The sequence below is a fragment of the Arvicola amphibius genome, chromosome X (genome assembly GCF_903992535.2).
Source record: "Arvicola amphibius chromosome X, mArvAmp1.2, whole genome shotgun sequence".
In the NCBI taxonomy this organism is placed as follows: Eukaryota; Metazoa; Chordata; class Mammalia; order Rodentia; family Cricetidae; genus Arvicola; species Arvicola amphibius.
In genome coordinates this window covers 73,186,141-73,208,428 of record NC_052065.1, presented here as the reverse complement: position 1 = coordinate 73,208,428, position 22,288 = coordinate 73,186,141, and the positions used below count along the sequence as shown (strand labels likewise).

General features: G+C 35.0%; 1 protein-coding gene across 1 annotated transcript in view; it reads right to left on the bottom strand.

Moving 5' to 3' along the window:
* Nucleotides 1-22,288, bottom strand: part of Dach2 (dachshund family transcription factor 2) — a 564,525-nt gene that overhangs the window by 83,087 nt on the left and 459,150 nt on the right. Inside the window, exon 7 of the mRNA XM_038316535.1 lies at nt 11,652-11,787. Coding sequence (XP_038172463.1) covers nt 11,652-11,787 — 136 coding nt within the window. The remainder of the gene's footprint in view (nt 1-11,651; nt 11,788-22,288) is intronic.

Below are 22,288 nucleotides of genomic sequence, written 5' to 3'. Positions count from 1 at the left end.
AACTAACAGAAATTTTAAGAGGTAAAAGAAAATCAGGGTATGAGAAGCATACTTTTGAAGACAACAAAGAATCTTCATTCAGACTTCCCTCTGTCTATGCTTCCTGGACTCCATAAGGGGAGCACTTTACCACGTGTTCTTCGTACAAATATTCTACCTCTATATGGACCCAGGAGCAATATAAATAAGTGACCATGAACTTAAACCTCTTTTTACCATAATTCAAATTAAGTAATTAATTATTTCATGGTTTTTATCTCAACTATCATTGCCATGTCATTGCAAAGTGACTCTAACACACTAAAAGTCAGTGACACAATTCTGAGAAAAAAAGAATTTAATTTATTAAATATGCATACAGACTAATACAAAATTATAAGACCAGAAATCTAAATTCCTACCATATGAAACTAAAATAAATTGAAATATAAAAGCAAATCAAACAAAGAAAAAAATAAGGATAAGGATAGAAATCAATGTTTTTTTTCTCGGGAATAATAAATACACATCAAATGTACTTCTTTGAACACACAAAAAAATTAAAAGCATTGAGACGGTGGGACAGATCTAATGGGAGACCACCAAGTCCAGTTGGAATGGGACTGATGGAACAGGGGACCAAACCGGACTCTCTGAATGTGGCTGACGGTGGAGGAGGACTGAGAAACCAAGGACAACGGTGATGAGCATGAACTCTACAGCATGGACGGGCTCACTGTGAGCCTTGTCAGTTTGGTTGCTCACCTTCCTGGACTTAGGGGGAGCTGGGAGGACCTTGGACTTAACATAGTGAAGGGAACCCTGATGGCTCTTTGGCTTGGAGAGGGGCGGAGTTGGGGTATGGGTGGAAGGGAGGGGAGGGAAGGGGGAGGAGGAGGGGAGGAGATGGAAATTTTTAATAAAATAAATGAGAAAAAAGGAAAAAAAATTAAAAGCTTTTCTGTATTGAGAAAACAAGAAAAAACCTCCAACATCCAAACAGGAGCACTACTAAAGGTCCTTCATATACTAAGAGCATAGTGAGAATATTGGGAACACTATTAAAGCGTGTAAAATATGAAAATTAATCTGAATATTTCTATAGTCAGTAAAAAATGAGTCTCAACTTTGAAAAGTTCCCCACAATAAATATCAATATTTACACTGACATGTGAGTATCATTTACTCTACTTTTATGCATATCTTGCCATGCTGGTAATTGTCATGGATCATAGGTGTTGCTGCTGGCTAAGGACTGGATAAACAGCTTGCATAGAAACATAGAAGCTAGAACACAGTAAAGAGTCTTGCAAGTCAGATCGAGCTGGAGTTATTTGGGTCCTTTGTCATGAACATCTGGTGTCTTCAGCAATAGGGGCCCAACTTCAACCAGTAAAAGGGAAATAATGGCTACATTGATAGTCTATATTGTTTTGGGAGTCATTTTGATTGCCCTAGCCAACCCTTTGAATGGAGGTTTCTCATTCCAGGGATTTGGCTGGTCTATGGTTTTTGTGGGGGAGCATTGTCAGCCCAAGTAGCTTCGCTTATTTTAATACACACACACACACACACACACACACACACACACACACACACACGAATATGTATTGTGTAAAAGTTAGGTAAATATAAAATAACTCCTTAAAACTTTGTTAAACAACCTTTGTGTTATTTGTTCCCTGCCATATTTTCTCTGCTTCCTACTTCATATCACCTGTATCCTGCTATTCCTCTCCCAAGACCCACTTCTTTGGTCCCAACACTAGGCAAAGAATTATAGGCAAAAATTGACTGTTGGTTTCATCCAGGGATGATACTCCTTATAAGTTTTTCTGAAGCCATATACACATAAACAATAAAAATGGACCCAACAGGTCATATTTATATATTTGTGCATACACAGCTATATATATATATATATATATATATAAATAAATATATATTTGATTATAAAATAATCAAAGAAAAATCTATGAACTTAAAGAGTTGGGGAACATGTTGGGTTCGAGAGACAGTCACTAAAAGGCTCTTCAGGAATGAAAGGAAGGGAGAAAGCAACGTAAATCTATTTCAATTCAAAATATTAAAATTAAATATAAGAAAGTCATGACCCAACGATACCAAATGAAAACTTCCAAAAACAAATAGACTAAATTAAAAACCTATAAGAATAAAGGGTTTCAGTAAATAATTCTATTAATATGTTAAGAAAAATTACAGTTATATGTTTCCATACTGAAGTAGAAAATGGTATACATAAAATTTATTTTTGAAATGTGTCCCTTTATATCCAAAATTTACTAAGAACTCAAGAAACTTGACATAAAAAGAACAAATAATCCTATAAAAATTGGGTACAGACCTAAACAGAGAACTCTCAATAGATGAGTCTCAAATGGCTGAAAGACACCATAGAAATGTTCAACATTTTTAGCTATCAAAGAAATGAAAGTCAAAACAATTCTGAGATTCCATCTTATACTTGTCAGAAGGCAAAGATCAAAATACTGATGACAGCTTATGTGGGGTAAAGAAAACACTCCTCCATTGTTGATGGGAGTGCAAAATTGTTTTTTGGAAATCAGTATGGCAGTTTCTTAGAATATTAGAAGATAATCTGCCTCAAGACCCAGAAATACCACTTTGGGGTATATACCCAAAGGAAGCTCAATTATACCACAAGCACATATGCTAACCTATGTTTATAGGACCATTATTTGTTATAGCCAGAAGAACCTGGAAGCAACCTAGATGTCCCTCAACCAAAGACTAGATAGAGAAAATGTGGTACATTTACACAATGGAGTATTACACAGCAGTAAAAAAATAATGACAACTTAAAATTTTCAGACATGCTACAGCAAGAGCTATACAGATCTCAGTGGCCTGCACTGTTACTGATGCCATGGTAACATCCAGGCCAGAGTTGCAGCAGAAAGCCATGGCCCTACTGCAGGCAGGATCTGTGTTGATTATCGGAGGTTCCTCTTACCACTGAAGGCCGTGTGGATGCCCAAGATCTGGGGCAATGTTAGTGTCTGAGGGCCATCCTCCCACTAGGGCTGTGTCAGTCTGAGTGTCATGCACTGCTAGCCAGGCAATGGTGACATCTAGACCCAGATGCTGCTGAGGACCATGTCTGGGTCATTGGCCCTATGGCAGTTGGGGTCTGTGTTGAAGCTCAAGTTCCGTGTTTCCACCAAAGATTACATGGAAATCCTGGGTCAGGCTGCAACCTATGACACTTTTGGTATCCAGAGACCATGCAACTACTAGAGCCATCCTGACCTGAGTAACTCCTACCACCAGCAGTCAGGATGTCATCTGGGTCCAAGCTGCTGCTGAAGGCTATTTCTGGATCAATGATGCTGCTGCAGCTTGGGTCTTGTTGATGTCTGTGGTCCATGTCACCTCAGTGGACCATAGGAACCATGTGTGATGAAATCAGAGGGCCATGCTGAGCAGACCTGTCCTTCACTGGCCCTGATATAGTTGACCCTTCCCTTCTCTGAACACAGCAGAAAGAGAGCTGCCCTGACTCTTGTGGGAGAGCTGGCTCCTGAACTTGGGAGATATGGCCCCACTCATCACCCTGGGCAAGGGAAAACTGACCCTGATGGTATGGGTGTAGGGGAGCTGGCTCTGCCCCTTCACCTGACTGGGCAACCAAAGTGAAAGGAATGATCCTGTGGAAAATACTGGCAGGATCTCTATGACTCAGGTGACTGCAGGATAGCCAGTGATGATGATGGAATACCTTGAAGTAGACCAGTAACACACTGTAATTAACATTTGCAAGTAAAGCTGATTGGACAAAAGGGCATACTGTGTGACACACTTTGGTTATCAACGTTACTAGAAAGAATGAGGAGGTGTTGGAGGGGCAGGAATGATGAAGAAGTAAAGGGGATTTTTTTGTTTGTTTATTTTGTTTCTTGTTTTTTTCTCTTTCTGTTTGTTTTGTCTTATGTGGTTAGGTTTGTTTTTTTTTTAAAATTTTCTTTTGGAGCGCACTTCAGGGGTGAGAGAAGGATATGGAGGAACTGGGTAGTAAGAGTAATTAGGGTTCATGATGTGAAATTCCAAAAGATTCAATAAAGAAATTATGTTAAATAAAAAAGAAATTATGAATAATTCACAGAAAATCTTAATTCTTGATATACAATAATTTATTATGAGTCATTGGTCAGAAAGGCTCTACAGGCTCCAAACCATATGTAGTGCAGTCATTCCTCTTGGATGTTGAACACAAACTAAATGGTAAGTCCCTATTGCTTAAGATACTTCATATCCTGTTTGCGTGTTATTAAGAAATAATGCTGGACCTTACCTCCTCATAGCTAGCTTTGATAGTACTGGAAGCTGCTATTCAGACTGTTGGGAGAAAAAAGATATCAACAGTCTTACCTAGTTGGGAACCTTATTAACTATGGTACCAACCTGACACAAAAGATGTGCCCACTTATACAATACTGGGATAACTGTTAAAGGAATAAGCATCTGCTCTGTGATTGGATTTGAGACCCACTCCAGAGATGGGAATCTTTATCTAGTACTGTAAATCTGCTCAAAAGACAAAGATCAGGACAGAGGTTCCAAGTTAGAACTTGATTCTGTTTGTCACACAAATTGACATAGCATTGAGCTGCTCCATAAATATACTTGTTTGCCAGCAAACCATCATCTCTCTCAGCTTTAATCATTGATTATTTTCTTTCCAGGTTAATGTAGTAACTAAAGAAAATCTTACCCAATACATTATTAGCAGTAAAGGAAATAGAAACATATGAATAAAAAAATCACAATACAATTTTTTTACAGATAGACCTAAGTAAAGTTCAGTAAAATAGAAGTTTATAAGATCAATGTTAGATTAACATTTTATATTCTAATAAAGCATATGTTTGATGCTTGAAAATAGAGTAATGTACATACCTATTCAAAAATAATGTGAATGCTAAAACATATTTTTGAATTAAGAAAAAAATCAGTGACAATCTTGAACAGAAAAAGAGTATTCATGGATGATTACATAATACAGTAAATATGTCATCTCTAAATTTATCTATAGATTTTATGAAATTCTTATCTTAACATGCTAGTGAGAAATTTTATGAATATGATGTTAAAATATATAGAAAGGCCTAGATTGCAGAGTTCCATAACAGTGTTGAAAAATAGGAGTAAAGTATGTATAAGTGATACCAAGATGTCATGGTTAATCTTCACTGTCAAATTAACTAGAATATAGAATCACCTAAAAGAGATAAGTGGACATGTTTTAAGGGCACTTCCAGAGAAGTTTTATGAGGATAGAATTGAATGATCTTGACTGCAATGATTGAGGGCTGGCATAGTTACATGGATAAACAGAGAACAGCAAGCAATAAATATTACTTATTTTTGAAAAAAAATGTATGAATTCATTCTCCAGTGGAGGAAAACAGATGTTTTTAATATCAATGTAGAGTTAAAAACCAAACCAAACCACCTAAACATGTAAACATCCATCAGTTTTGAGAAGACAGTCTTAAAACGGCAAAACTGAAAAAACTTGACAAAAAAAATCTCGTGAGAACATCTTCAAGATCAATGGCCAGAAAAACTAAAGTTTAAAATTGACACTAAAAGTGTTACAAGAGAATAAAAGTAAATAAATAGAACTTTATGAAGCAAGTCCACTCTTTAAAAGTAAAACATATTTTCAAATTTTATATCTGACATAGGACTCATGTAAAGAACTCTGGTAAGTATGGTATGGTGTTACATGTCATTAATCCAAGCATTGGGGAGGCTGAGTCAGCAGGAACAGTCTCTGTTACACAGTGAAACTATATCAAAAACAAATTAACACACAAAACCTAGGTTTTGTCAAATTTTTCAGTTTTACCATTTTAAGATTATAACTATGTTCTAAGTAAGAGAAGCTTATGTATTGAGTCAAGGAAAATTTAACTTTGTAAAAAACTTCATAAAAATCATTATTTAATAAAGAACAGCAAGTTGGGAGAGGAGAAATCGTGATCAGTATATCAACAAAAATATATAATAAAAACTAAAGACCAAAATGGGACATAATTTTCCTATTTTTTCACAAAATTTTTGTATGTTTTTCAGTAGATTATTTTTATTACTTTATAAATAATACCAATCAAAATTTCCACTTCCTCTCCTCTGCCCTCTTCCCTCCAGCTCCCCCCTCCCCCTCTCCCTCTAGTCCTAAGAGAGGGCAGGTTACCCTGCCCTGTGGGAAGTTCAAGGCCCTCCCCCGTCCATCCAGGTTTAGGAAGGTGTGCATCCAAATAGAACAAGATCCAAAAAAGCCAGTACATGCAGTAGACACAAATCCCAGAGCCATTATCATGGGCTTCTCAGTCTGCCCCAATTGTCAGCCACATTCAGAGGGTCCAGTTTGATCCCATTCTCTTTATACTAAGTAGTTCTAAACTAAAATAAACATAACATCATGGACCTTGATTGCATACCTCCCCTCTAAATATTTTTATATATAAACAATATACATTCACAATAAGCCAATATTTTTGTCAAATATTCTCAATCTCAATAACCTCTATTACTGTACCGATTCAATTAAAAATGGACAAAGTAAGAAACATTTCAAGAAAGTTAATAGATAGATAAGATGTTCCATATTACTAATCTTCAGGGAAATGAGTCTAGGTCTACAATCAGATAGCACTGTATAACCCTTGAGTATGGTTGCAAGTAAAATAAACTAAACACATCACAAAACACTGGCAAGGATGTGGAGGAACTGCAATATTCATATATTGGTGGTGAGAATATAATATGATCCAGACACTAAAGAAAGTAGTTCTTACGTTTGACTCAGCAATTGCAATCTTAAGTATTGGTTCTAGATAAATGAATATATAACCCACAAAACTGTCTATGAATGATTACAGAAGCTGTATTTATAATTGTCCAAAATCTAGAAAGAATTTGCTGTCCTACAATGGATATGTGGATAAGTGGCAACACACTATTGCATTTGCGACATCAGAAAAATATAAAGGTAAAAGGTATGCATAGAACACATCGGGCACATATAAGGGGAATCAGATGGAGAGAATAATTACTAACCTCTTAAAATCACATATTTTATGGTTGAACTTACCAGTGAAATTCAAAGTGATAAAATTATAAAAAAGGATATCAGAGTAGTGGTGTATAAAAATTATAGATCATGAAAGGAAAATGATGTTTGACATAAGAAATAACAGTAGAAATACCCATGAAGTTATTAAACAACATTGTATTTAATCATGACATTGCTATACAAACCTACATGTAATAATTCCATAAAATAATAAATGTACAGGAAATTATAAAAGTAAAGCTGCAAGATTCTGAGAAAAACCTGTGAAACAAAGCTAGCTAAGTTTCCTGAATTTAATATTGAAGTCCTAGTTTTCTTTACTGAGGCGTCTTAGAGGTGAAAAGATGAAGAAGACACCATCAAAGGGACTGTGTGACAGAAAGTCATAATAGGCAGTTAACTTTGTGACTTTATTTGGCAAGGTCTACAGCAAGATAAAATCAAACACTCAATTTCAATGACTAGTCAGTTTAGTTAGACCATTTAATTCAAATAAAATTGTCAGTTTGGTAAGTCATTTTGGATGCAGTCTGAATGGACTTTACTGTCAGGAAATCCTAGAATGCATAAAATTTTACACGCTAACTTATTAAAATCCCATGCAAAAATTTATCATTTGAGACATGTATTATAATAGTAATAATAATTTTGCCATGTAGTAGGTTAAATGAAAAAATAGCATTTCTTCATTTTTTGGAATTTTGGTAATAATGGTAGTATTTGCATTTTATAATTTCCAGAGCTATAAATCATCTTTAAAATCATTATAATATTATTCAAAGCAGATGTGAAAGCATATGTTTGCTACAGTTGTATAAACTGCTTACTTGTCATACTTAATAAATGTTAAGACTTACACAGTAACTTGTTCCCTTTCAATAATTGAAGCATATTTGAGTAAAATACATTTTGCCTTACTATCTCAAGTACAATGGGTAGAAAAGTCATTTTGTAAGGAAAACATTCCATTATAACTTGAATGTAGTTTAACATGCTAGCTACTGTCTACTAATGTCCTCATCAGTATATGACCAACTTATTTGTGCCACTCGAAAGCAATTGAAAATGAAATACATTCAACTATGTGTTTTATGAAAAAAAAATGTGTGTATATCCTCATGTTCAAGCAGTGTTCAAAGAGTTCTGCCTTGGGAAAAAAACCAAACAAAAACAAAAAACAAAAAAACACAAGTGGTCTCAGGAACAAATTGTTGGATTATGAATAAGTTTCATTCTTACCTAGAATTTCATTACCTGCATAAGAGTTTAAGCTCTAATATACTGAACCTGACTTGCTCCTTTCTGACAACTATTCTGCAATCAATCATATGCACAGTGCAGTCCCAAAGGGTATAGTCTTTCTGTGTCTGGCTAAGAAAATACTAAACATGTGGCAAGGAAACCAACCATGCATCAATGAAATTACAATCATACGCTTTACTAAATTACAGCTAAAACGCTCATCTAGGTAATAATGAAGCAAGTTAAGCCTCCAGAAGAAAGACACAATTTTCCATTAATTATTCATCAAAGTGAATCTTGTGTCCTGAATAATATGGACATTTTATTAGAGAAAGAATATATATCTTTCTGTAAAGTAAAAGTAGATCATTTAGTGAACTGAAGCAAATGTATAAGTTACTGTCCAACTCAGTGTAGCAGCAATAATGCATAGCTTATAACAAATGATTATATATCCTCCTGTATTTTCATGTCTTTAGCTTTCAGTTCGAGGGAGAATCACTTGAAAGTGTTCTACTCCCTATTCTTTACAAAGACATACTTTAAGTTATGTGCTTCAGCAGATCATAAACCAGGTTGAGGGCATAACCATCTATACCCCAAAATAAGTATTCAATAGATTATCTTGGTAAAGTTTAATTTGAAAGGTCCAAAATTTCGGATTTTTTTAGAATATGACAGTATTATTCTACTCTGACTTGGATACACAACAATGTGGCATTTAGTGTATGATACTCATACATTTATCAAATAAACCAAAATCATTTTACCTTTATTATCACTTTGGAATTTTTTTATGGTTTGTCCATTATCTTGGTCAACAATAAATTCTTCTCTATTCTTTCTCATAATTAAAAATGAAAAAGGGAACTGGGTATACTTTCATGCAAAATAGGCATAGAAATTCTCAGAAGCACATAAATGGCTAACATAATCCAACAATTTATATGTATTTTAAATACTCCTGTAACAAAAGGAATATTTGGGTGATAGCCATGCATCTTTCAAATAAGATGATTAATCGTGTGGTTTTTAAAATATCATTTATATTTAGTACTAGCACTGTTGGTAATGCATACTATTTAAATCATGTATGTATTTTTTCTTTTAAAATGAATATACAAATTAGTATTTAGCTCTATAACTAATGCTTTTCTCAAAATATTTCAGGATATCTATAATTTTATATTTATGTATTTATGTTTATTTATGAATTTATAAAAGATTTAATATATTATGAGATTAAAATAATTTTGCCTTTAATTTACCGTGAAAATTTTCCCAAATATATGTTAAATTGACAGCATAATATAATTTTCTGTCACTTATTGTGAGTCTTTGCAAAACACTTATACTCAAGAAAGCAGAACATACCAATTTGCAATTTATCATTTCTTTCTATGTAGTCATATGTCATTGAAACATTGCAGCTCTATAAATAAGATACAGTCACTTTACAGCTAAAATCTATTAAACGTTTCCATTCAATTGTAGATAACATTTCTATCATGCTTGGGCAGCTGTGAAATGTGCTTACAGTGACCAATCACTGTCATTTGAATTACATATACATTATTTTTCAATAATTTTTCTAAGATATTAAATTGCTTACAAAATATTTTATTTTACTTTGGAGTCTAAGTTATATTTTCTCTTAAGACATATCATTCAGTAAATATATTTACTTATGTGTTCAACTTTTATCTAGCACTCAATAATTGATTTTCTTTCTCCTTCATAGATATTAATTATATAGATAGATAACTTTCCCATTTTCTTTCAGTATCCTAGTACCAAAGTATCTCAACAGCATAATATATGCTTTAGTTTCTTGATTTATTAAAATTATTCAGTTATAGCTTCTTCTTTTGCTTAGATTTCCTGTAACAATATTCCTCATTAGTAACAACTAGGTAGTCTGTGTCCATAAACTAGAGGAAAGATTAAATACCTCTTTTTGTAATAAAAATTAGTCACTAAAGACCAGGAACCTCAAGCATACTGGTCACTAGAATCTCTCAAGGAGATACTGAAAATCAAAACATGTTTCTTCTCAAGCTATGTTCAAGATCAAGTGAGTTAAATTCATAGTGTACTGAAAAAAGTCCACAAGTGCTTATAATATAGATCTTGCTTTAAGAATCACTGAGCTAACTATGAAACTAGAAAGAAAGTCAATATATTACACTGAAACACATAGATTTGGATGAAGTTCCATCAAGGAGAAATGATCTTTATCCTATCATAGCACAAATCTAGAATGAAACACATATCCTAATCTCTGAAATTCCTTTCCTCCTTCAAATTTTAGTATTTTGGGAGAGCCTAAAACAAGTACTACTATGAGCTGCAGAAATCTAGAGGACATAAAACATTATTAAGGACAGTCTGTTGACAAAAAAGCAGAAATCATTTTCCTTCAAGGAAATATATACATTGGATACTGAATTGTGTAGACATTAAAGAGTTATGTCCATTTTACCAAGCAAAAACAATCCATAATTATTTAAACTGAGAATTTATTATAGCTGATTGCTCCTGACAATACAAGTTTGTAAAGATGAGTAAAATCATAGAGAATAAAATATTAAGCAAATTAAAAAAGCAAAAACAAATGTATCACCTTATATTTTCTCAGTCCTTTTACTTTATAAAGTGATTTTTTCCCACAGAGTCAATGTTATATGATCTCACAATAATTCAGTGCAACAGGCAAGGAATTAAATATTTCTATATTATAGGCAAAGGAACTAATAATGTTTAAATGATCTACAAAAACAAATTTAAAGATAGCTACTATAAAAGTCCTGTAGACAAATTCAAGTGTCACATAGTCCCTATCCCAATTAATCTATAAGATCTAAAACTTAAGAATCAAAAATGTAGAGGAAAATTATTTTTCAACATTATGGCATAGTGTATATTGATTTTCTTGTTAGTTACTTTTAAATGACTGTCTAAAGGATATCTTATCTCAAATATCACAGAGAGGCTGTGCATATTATAACTGTAGAAGATGGTACATATTAACATATTCATCTGAGACTTATATTGCACCAAAAAAATCTCATGGTATCTATCAGTCCCATAAAATTGAGGGTCACAATAAAGGAAGGCCATTCAGGGAAAACATATTCTGACATGTTCCACTATTTCCTGTATTACTTTAAAAGCCATGATTACTTCAAAAGCCATTTATTTGAAAGAAGTGCCAGTTCCTCCAGGATCTTCCTCTTGTCAGAGTTGTGGGGTATGAAATTGCCTGAAACACTGTCTCCCAATTGCTTGTTTCAGGCCAAACACTCACCCATTCTCTCTGAATGATGATCCATCTGGGATGGAGAGCTGGACACACTGCTGCTTGGGTGGGAGGAAGTCTGACTCCCGGGACAATGATTCTCTTCCAGAGAGGGAGCAGGAGAAGGACTTTCTGGGATCCGTTCCTGATACAAATGAAATACAAAATAATTTAGTTCACATATGCACTGAAATTATCCAGATGGTTTTGGCAACAGCATGGGAAATATTCACCTCTCACTTATCCTGGAAGTGTACACAGAACAAGGCATGGACTTAAATACTTAAAACATATTTTTTGAGAAATTAATGACATGTAATTAGAATTAAATAATAGAAGGTGGTGAGTGGCTCTAAGGAATTTAGGTTCAGTTTTCATTCTTAAAATTGCATAAATAAGAACATAGAGAAATACCTCATTGGGTCAAATTATGATTAAGGACCTGAGTTCAAATACAAAACTCCATATAAAAGAATATGGCATGTCAACATGAATCAATAATGCCAAGAATGCCAAGGAAAGAGACCAGACTCTAATTTCAATGAGAGATTCTGACTAAGAAAAATTAGAAAAGAAAAAAGCAGTTGAGAAACACATGCAATGCAATGTAAACATCTGGTATCAAAAGGAGTACATGTACAGGTGGGGAGAGAGAGATGAGAGAGAGAAGTCATAAATAATTGTAAATATAGATGTGGTGTGATAGTTATTTTTATCACAAATGTCTATACTGATAAAGATTCATGCCAAGGTCTGAAGAGTAACATTATTTCCAATTAAGTAGGAAGTACAAATATATATCCCTAAGAATTCTGGAAAAAGTACTACTTGGTACATCTGATACAGCATGCTTAGCTGGTCTGAATGTGGGGATATTTGGAAACTACAGGCTTCAAGGTATCAGAATTTAGAGCTGATCTATGCTGATTTCTATCAACAAAATATTTAAAAATATCATAAACTGTAATACCGTGTTTTATAAACTAACAAAACAGTCTACCAATGTCAATTCTTTAGTATTGCTTAGTTTTTCATGTTTTAAATAAAAAAATCTTAATCTTTTATAAGCTCTAATGGTATCTGGTATGACGTGTAAGATTCATTATTATAGAAATTTATAAAACACTGAAGCTATTCAACGTTTAAGAATTTTATATTTTCAGTTCAATCTGAACACTAAGTTAATATGAATAATATAAAAACTAAATTGTACTGTTTATGCACATATAGAATAAATATGATTCACCAATATACATGTAGATACATTAAATGTTCTATAAAGTACGTACTTCATCCATAATAAATTCATTACATAAATACTCTAATTTTATATAATTACATCATCAAGATTCAAATCTTCATAATGTTAAGAAATAGATTATCAAGTTTGTGCTTGTTTATTTTCATATTAATTTCGCATGATATCCTCAAAATTTATAAACCCCTTAAGAAAAACTTTAAATTAAGATAATGAAATGGTCATTAGAAGTTATTACTATATTAGTAGCAGTTAATATTTTATAGTATCTGTCATTTCAGCAGGCAGAATAATTCAACTTTTCTTTCAAAGATGTCTATCTTATTTCTCAATTGCCAGGAACCTGATTAAATATTATATATTATATTACATAGTCAAAGGGAGAGTGCAGATATGATTGAGACTATTATGTTAGGCTTATCATGTTAGTTTTATTGAGTCTTATTTTATTACAAGTTTTTCTAAAAATGTAAAAGATAAAAAAGAGTGTTAGAAAGATGTGATATGTGATATTGTTGACATTGGAGGTAATACAGATCATGAGTCAAGAAGCAAAATGGCTTCCAGAAGCTGAAGAAGACAAAGAAACACAGTCACTTTTGGACCTAGAGAAAAGAATATGGGTTTGGTAGAACCTTGATTTTGGCCTCATTAAATCGCTGTCTTATTTTTGACCTACAGAATTATAACACAACAGACTTGGATTGTTTGAAGTCACTGAATTCATGATAATTTGTTATAGCAGCACTAGAACCCTGCATTGGTTAGTTTTTGTCAACTTTACACAAACTACATTCAACTGAGAATGAGAAACATCAAATAAGGAATTACAAACATTAGATTATAATATAAGCACATCTGTGGGGCATTTTCTTGATGAATAGTTAAGGAGACGTACAAACTACTCCCAATTGCTGTAGGGTATGGTTTGTCTCACAGTAAAACAGCAAACTAGGCCAAATACTAATACAGTTATTATTGTACCATTTTTGTATCATTACTATTTTAAAGTTGCATTTTTAATTATTACTTAGCATTTAGGTAAAATTAAATAATTTTACTGAAATGAGTTCTAGATACTTAGTATACCACCTAAATTATTTGCACTAAAATATTGTAAATAGTAAGTACATTTTCAATACATTTCTCTAGTTTGTAAGTCTTAAAACAAGATTCTAAAATGTATAATATACAGTCAACTCTATAGCTTTACCAGTAAAACTTAGGCACAATCCAAAGAAATGTATACAGCAAAACAGCTAGAAACATTTACAAAAGAAAAACATTTCCATAGTTTAGAGGGATATATGGGGAAACTCAGAAGATCTATAGAGCTTTTAAACCACAAATTCTTACAGCATTGGAGAGACTGGATAATGCTCAATATTGATGTGAGATTCCCCTCTGTATGCTTTGAATACATTTTATTACCATGGGTTATTAAAGAAGCTATTTCATCCAATCACTTAGTAGAGTAAAGCCAGGCAGAAAATCTGAACAGAGATACAGAAAGTAGGCCGAATTAGAACTATGCCATGAAGCTGCCCAAGAAGACAGTCACTGGAACTTTACCCAGTAATTCACAGCCTTGTGGTGATACATTGAATAATAGAAATGGGTTATTTTAAGATATAAGAGACAATAAGAATCCTGAGCTTATATGCCAAGCAGTTTTACAATTTATATAGCTTCTGTTTGATTATTTGTGTCCAGGTAGTTAGGGAAATAAACAAGCAGTCTCCACCTATAAAATGGCATGCCAATGAGGGGAAACTACATCCACATAAAAACTGAGAGAGCTTGGGAAGGAATTCTAGACATAAAAGAACAGAGTTAAGTACAGCTTCTTGGTAGTCACATTTTTTCAGACTCTGTTTGCTGGCAGCAAGTAGAGGCATGACTCCTTTAAGAGAAGTCTTCCTGACTCAGTGTTAGCGGCAAAAAATTGCATGACTTCTTTTAAGATCTGACATCCTGGTTCATTCTGGCAAAACAAACTGTCTCTTTCAGGAGGTCCTGAATTTAAATGGGGTCTGTGAGCAGTATGTTACAAATTACATAGGCCTGCTAAGTCCATGGAGCTAGGGCAATATGCACAGCTCACAGAGTGGTAAACGTCTCTCCCATGTTGATTAGGGCAGAACAAACATTGATCCTAACCATGCCCACTTAACACTTTAAAAAAAATAGTGTGCCTGGTCAGAAAATAATTACAGATATACAAGAAAGACAGATTCAGATTTAAAAAAAAGACATCTGAATGGGTCACAGTGTTTGATAAATGTACATAGGCTTGGCAGAGAGAAGAAAAAAGTATACACAGTTAAAAAATAAAATGAAATCTTTAAAGAGACAGTAAAAGTAATATAAAGTATACAAACAGACATAGATTAAAGGAGAAATAGTAATAATATAAAAGCCACATAAAGATGAAAAATACACATAGAGTCTGGATTATGTACACTATTGTGTGTTCTTTATTTTTTTGACTGCAGAGAGACATTTGATTGTGGGGAATTCTAAGTTAAACCAACATATATTTTAAAGGTATCTTGACTTAAAAATTTAGGTCTAAGGATATAGTGCTTTGGAAATAAGAATCTGCTTTTGTTTCCACAGAAGATGAGAACCTGGAGATTCCTTTGAGGCTAATGTGGTTTGATGCACCAAGACACCCTAAAAGGTTTCCACAAACCCCCAAAATACTTCACCCAATAAAAATTATGAAGCAGCTTGGAGAAAACTATACCCAAATTCCCAAATATTGTTTATAAACATTTGTTTTCACTTGGAGGGTAATATGCTATAGAGATGAATACTTTGCATTGTTATAGATCTTGGTCTATTAATACAAATTTATGGTTGATTTTGTTACACTGTGTATATGTATTTCTGCTCTTGTTTAAGGTATTATGATTATACAACTCATTTAAAAATGTAGTGAATAATTAAAAATTACAGATTAATAGTCATCTATAATGTAGTCATGTTAGTTAGGTTTTCTAGATGTACAGAGATATATTTCAGTTAGACAATCTTCAGCACTCCAAAGACCTACAGAATATGACATTTAAAATGTTTTAAGATCTTAGACTTTTCTCAACAATAAGACGTGTCTGCTTCTGGCAACAGAAATTACTTCGGAGAGGTTGATGGGCACTGAAGAAACTCATTATGGAATTTGCCTTCAATGATATAAGGCTAGTTATTTGACCAAGAAACTGTTATTGCCTGGACTGCTTAATGTTATGCTGTATGAACTGGACATCCAGGATTCACAGAAAAATGACTACTTGACTTGTCTAAAGGTGAGACAGTCTTTAAGCGTTCATGTTTCATGAAAGAGTCTATCAGACATTCTGCAGGATACAGATAAAAGTGACTGACAAACTCCAATATCAACAGATATGTCTTTGAAAGTTTCTATTCCATGGAAAAGTCTGCTGGATATTATGAGCCTTTAGGCTGAAGATGGATGCCCCAATGTCATAGAAGAACTTTGGGTGACTGTCCAGATAGCAAGATGTCTCTATCAATTCTATAGATTTGGAAGTTGCATTCAATGAACTTCCTGTTAACTTAGGTATTATATCCTTCTGGTGTCCTTGATGGAGTTGAAGAATAGTTATTTATAATTATATTTTTCTTAGTTATGTTAAAAGATAAAGTAGATAGAAATATTATAACTAATTCTTACATGATACCTGTCTTGGTATATTTAATTTTACTATGTTAAAATTAAAACCTTCCTTTTTATTTAGACAGAAAAGGGGAAATGATGTGAGATTCCCCTCTGTATGCTACAAATATGTTTTATTACCATTGGTTATTAAAGAAGCTGTTTTGGCCAATGGCTTAGTAGAGTAAAGCCAGGCAGAAAACCCAAACAAAGATATAGAGAAAATGTAGCAGAGTCAGAGCTATGCCATGCAGCTGCCAAAGGAGACAGTCCTCAGAACTTTACCTGGTAAACCACAGTCTCATGGTGATACACAGAATAAAAGAAATGGGTTATTTTAGGATATAAAAGCTAGCCAGTAAGAATCCTGAGCTAATATGCCTAGCAGTGTTGTAATTTAATATATTTTCTGTGTGATTATTCAGGTCTGTGTGGCTGGGAATGAAAGACCAGGCTCCACTTATACAATATATTTAAAATTAGCATTTGACAAGAAGTCTTCCACTTGATTTATGAACAGTTGGCAAAGTTTCTTTTCCATTTTAGGTGTTTTCTCTTTAGTGTTTGAAAGTTTTCTTTTATGTACAGATTTTCAGATCTGTGAAATCCCATTTATTGATTGTTTATCTTATGTCCTGCCAGAGTCCAATTCACAAAGTTCTTTTCTAGGCCTCTATGTTGAAGTATCTCCCTAATTATTCTCTAGGAGGTTCATAGTAACAATTATTATGTTAAAGTTCTTTGATGGAGGAGTGTCTATGTGTTACTTTCATTATTAATAAAGATACTGCCTTGGCCCTTTAAGAGAACAGAAAATTAGGTAGGCGGAATAGACAGAACAGAATTCTGGGAGAGTTGGGGAGACGCTTCAGGCAGTCGCCATAGTGAGTCTCCATGCTTCTCCTCTCCGAGATGGACGCAGGTTAAGATCTCTCGTGGTAAGCCACATCTCGTGGTGCTATACAGATTACTAAATACGGGTTAAAGGAAGATGTGAGAATTAGCCAATAAGAGGCTGAAACTATGGGCCAGGCAGTGTTTTAAAAGAATACAGTTTCCGTGTAATTATTTCGGGTGTAAAGCTAGCCGGCGGCCGGGTGGCGGGATGCAGCCCCGCTGCTTCCTTCAACAGATTGGCGCTCCAACGTGGTGACTAAATCCACTTAAAAACCTGAGAGGACTTTAAATAAACGAGAGAGAGAGTTTAACACAGGTTTTTGCTGTTTGCCTGGACGTGCTGTAGAGAGATTTCCTGTTTCGGTAATAGCGGCAGAGAAAAAGCTGAGTCATTTTAAAACGTGGCTTCCTGGTGCTGTGCCGCCAGTGCAAACTCTGGCTTTAAAGCATTTCAGTGGCTTTTATGGACTGGGTGTTTGTGTGCCTGCTTGGGATCGGAAAGAAAGTGCTCTGAGACCATGCCAATGGCTAACTGCTCCTCGCCTGCACCTGGGCAGATGGCGGAATCAGGCTTAGGTGAGCGGGAGAGCATGGCGGATTTCTGCCGATGTTTCCAGGCTGCGGGGTGCTCTGTGTGTCAGATTTGGCTGTAACTTGGATGAAAAGAGTTTCTGTGCCGCACACTCAGTCTCAGAATTAAAGTGCTGAGTATGGCTCCTACCTGGAGGCCCCAGAGCTAGCAGAAAATGGTATGTCCTCCATTTTAAAATTGGAGAGAGGTGGAGCCAACATCCAGAACAGCCCGGAGGCTCTGCAGCTCAGAGGTGCAACTGAGTCAGAGTCACAAGCGGCTCCACCATGTTGGATTGGGCGGGGCAAGCTCACAGTACCTGTTTTTGATCCAGGAATGTCACAGCTTAGAGTCTTAAGCGCTTAGCGATGTAAAGGCGCAAAACAAACATGTTTCTGGACAGTAAAAAATTACAGATTCACAATAGGACAGATTCAGACATAAAAGACTTTTAAATGAGTCACAATGTTGGATGAACATATGTATGCTTGAGAGAGAGAAAAAAAATATAAAAAATAAAGTTAATGCCTTAAAAAGGGTAAAGTCTTTAAAGAGACAGAGTACAGATAGTTATAGATTAAAAGAAGTAAAGTGATAGAGTAAAAATAAGCCACGTAAAAATTAAAAATTCACAGAGAGTCTGGACTATGTATTTTATTGTGTTTTCTTTGAAATTTTTGACTGTAAAGGAGCTAAATACAGAGAGACATTTCATTATATGGGCTGCCAGGCTAGACCAGAATGGACATCTTAATGGTATGACTTCAGGATTTGGATCTAAGAACATGATGCTTTGGAAAAGAGTTTCTTCTTTTGTTTTCACAGAGGACGAGACTCTGTGGATTGCTTCTATCCCAATATGGTATGATAGACCACGCCCTCCTGAAAGGTTGCTGTGAACATCTTCAAAAAATTACTTCACTCAACTGCCAACTGAGAGGAACCTAGCACACAGGTTACACCATGAAAGACCTAAATAACAGCGCCCCCATTCAGCAGGAAGCAGTTTGGAGAGAAATAACTGCGCCCATTTTCCCAAATATTGTTTATAAATGTTCTTTTACATTTAAAGGGGGAGATGATATAGATATGAATAATTTTCATTGGTATGGATTTTAAGGTCAATTTGTTATATGTATATGTATTTCTGATCTTGATTAAGGTATTGTAATTGTGTAGTTCATTTAAAAATATAATGTATAATTAGGAAATATAGGTTGTTAATGGATAATCATTGATAATAGTTAAGCTTGTAGTTATGTTATTAGATTTTCTAGATATGTAGAGATATATTTCAGTTAGATAGACATTCTTCATATCTTTCAAAGACTACAGAACATGGCATTTAATGTTTTAATAACTTAGGGTTTTCATGACAATGAGACACATCTGCTCCTGGCAATACCAATCTACTTTGAGAGGAAGATGGGCATCGAAGAGGCTCCTTATGGAGTTTGATAGCCATTTGGGCAAGAAACTGCTCTTGCCTGGACTGTTGCATATACTGGACACAAAGAACCTGCAGAGAGAGGACTGCTGAACTTGCCTAAAGGTGAGATGTTCCTTCTGGGTTCCTGATTCATGAAAGAGTCTGCGAGACATTCTGCAGGACACAGCAGAAAGTGACTGAACTGTCTTTGAAATTTCCTGCCTCATGGAAAAGTCTGCTGGACACTATGGGCCTGAAGGCTGAAGATGGATGCCACAACAGTACAGAGGAACTTTGGGTGACTGTCCAGGCAGCAAGTTGCCTCTCATTTCTAGAGTTTGAAAGCTGCATATTTCTTGTTTACTTAGGTAATATTATATCCTTCTGGAGTCTTTGATGGAGTTGAAGAATAAGGTAGTTATAGTTTTCCTTAGTTATGATAAAAAATAGATATAAATATTGTAACTGTAATTCTTGCTTGATAACTCTTGTTACATGTAATTTTACTATGTTAAAGTTAAAGCCTTTCTTTTTTGTTTAAACAGGAAAAGGGGAAATGATGGAGGAGTGTCTATGTGTTACTTTCATTATTAATAAAGATACTGCCTTGGCCCTTTAAGAGAACAGAAAATTAGGTAGGCAGAATAGACAGAACAGAATTCTGGGAGAGTTGGGGAGACGCTTCAGGCAGTCGCCATAGTGAGTCTCCATGCTTCTCCTCTCCGAGATGGACGCAGGTTAAGATCTCTCCTGGTAAGCCACACCTCGTGGTGCTATACAGATTACTAAATATGGGTTAAAGGAGGATGTAAGAATTAGCCAATAAGAGGCTGAAACTATGGGCCAGGCAGTGTTTTAAAAGAATACAGTTTCTGTATAATTGATGTAGGTGTGTCTTCTACCTATCTGTTGATTTCATTTGTTAATAAAGAAACTGCCTTGGCCAGTCCTTAGGTGGGTGGAGTAGACAGAACAGGAAGAAGGAAGTGAGGTAGATGGCTCAGTCAGATGCCATGCCTCTTCTAAGTGAGACAGATTGCCATGCCTCTGCTCAGGGAGAGAGATGCGATGAAGCCAGCTGCCAGGTCAGAAGTGCTGAATATTTCCCGGTAAGACACCGCTCATGGTGTTACACAGATTATTAGATATAGGTTAGTCAAGTTGTGAGAAAAAGGCTGAAAATAATGGGCCAGGCAGTGTTTAAAAGAATACAGTTTCCGTGTAATTATTTTGGATAAAGCTAGCCAGTGGCTGGGAGCCGGGCGGTGGGGAGCCAGCCCACAGCAAATCACTACAGAATGGCGCCCAGACGTGGATAAATGAATCCACAGAAAGCTTGAGAAAGCTTGGGAAAGAATAGAGTAAAGCATGGCTTCTTGGTAGCAGCAATTTCTCGGGTCTGAACGTCTGCTTGTTTGTTTTTAGTTGTAGCAGGAAAAAAGTTGTGCTGTTTTAAAAATGCCAGCTTTCTGGGCCGTCCTGCCAGGGCAAACTCTGACTCTTTCAAGCAGGCAGTCCTGACTATGGAGCTTTTGAGTGTTGTTTAACACTGTTGCAGCTTGCTTGCTGGCAGGGACCTTGAACCGCCAGAGTTGTGGTACCTCTGCCATGAGGCTGGAAAGCTAGGGAATGGGCTGGATCTAGCCGCCAAAGTCACGGCTTTAGTCCTACTGATATTGTTTGGTAAAGTAAAGACTCATGTAGTCAGAAAGAGAGATACACAGTAAAAGAAAAATTCAAAGTCGAAGAAAATGTCAAGTGGTTTACACTGTGTTAAAAATATATGCAGGCTAAAGGTTAAAGTTCTTAAAAGTAAAAAAAAAAGAAAAAAAAGGAAGTAGTTTGTTGTGGTGGTACACACCTTTAACCCCAACACTTGGGAGGCAGAGGTAGATTGACCTCTGTGACTTCAAGGTGTGGCAGCACACACCTTTAATCCCAATGCCTGGGAGGCAGAGACAGACAGATCTCTGTGAGTTCTAGGTGTGGTAGCATACGCCTTTAATCCCAGCACTTGGGATGCAAAGGCAAGTGGATCTCTGAGAGTTCAAGGACAGCCTGGTCTGCAGAATTATTCCAGGACAAAGATATACAGAGAACTTGTTAAAAAATAAAAAAATAAAAGTAAAAATAAACAAAATAGAGGTTAAAATAAAGCCATACAAAGATGGAAAATACACAAAGAATCTTGATGCTGTATACTATTATGCTCTCTTTTAATTGTTTGAATGCTGAGGAAGGAGCAACAGCTGCTAAAAGATATTTGTTTACAAATGCTGCTAAACTATTCCAGAATAGATATTTTGAAAATACCTTGACTTTACAATTTGGATCTAAGGACATGATGCTTTGGAAAGGAGTTTCTTTTGTTTTTACAGAAAATGAGACTCTGTGGATTGCTTCTATCCCAATATGGTATGATAGACCACGCCCTCCTGAAGGTTGCTGTGAACACCCTCAAAAAATTACTTCACCCAACTGATGACTGAGATGAACCTGGCACACAGGTCACACCATGAAAGATCTGATTAACAGCGCCCCCATTCAGCATGAAGCAGTTTGGAGAGAAATAACTGCGCCCATATTCCCAAATATTGTTTATAAGTGTTCTTTTACATTTAAAGGGGGAGATGATATAGATATGAATAATTTACATTGGTATAAATTTTGCCTTATTGATAGAAATTTAAGGTCTATTTTGTTATATGTATATGTATTTCTGATCTTGATTAAGGTATTATGATTGTATAGTTCATTTTAAAATTGTAATGTATAATTAAGAAATATAGGTTGTTAATGGATAATCATCGAT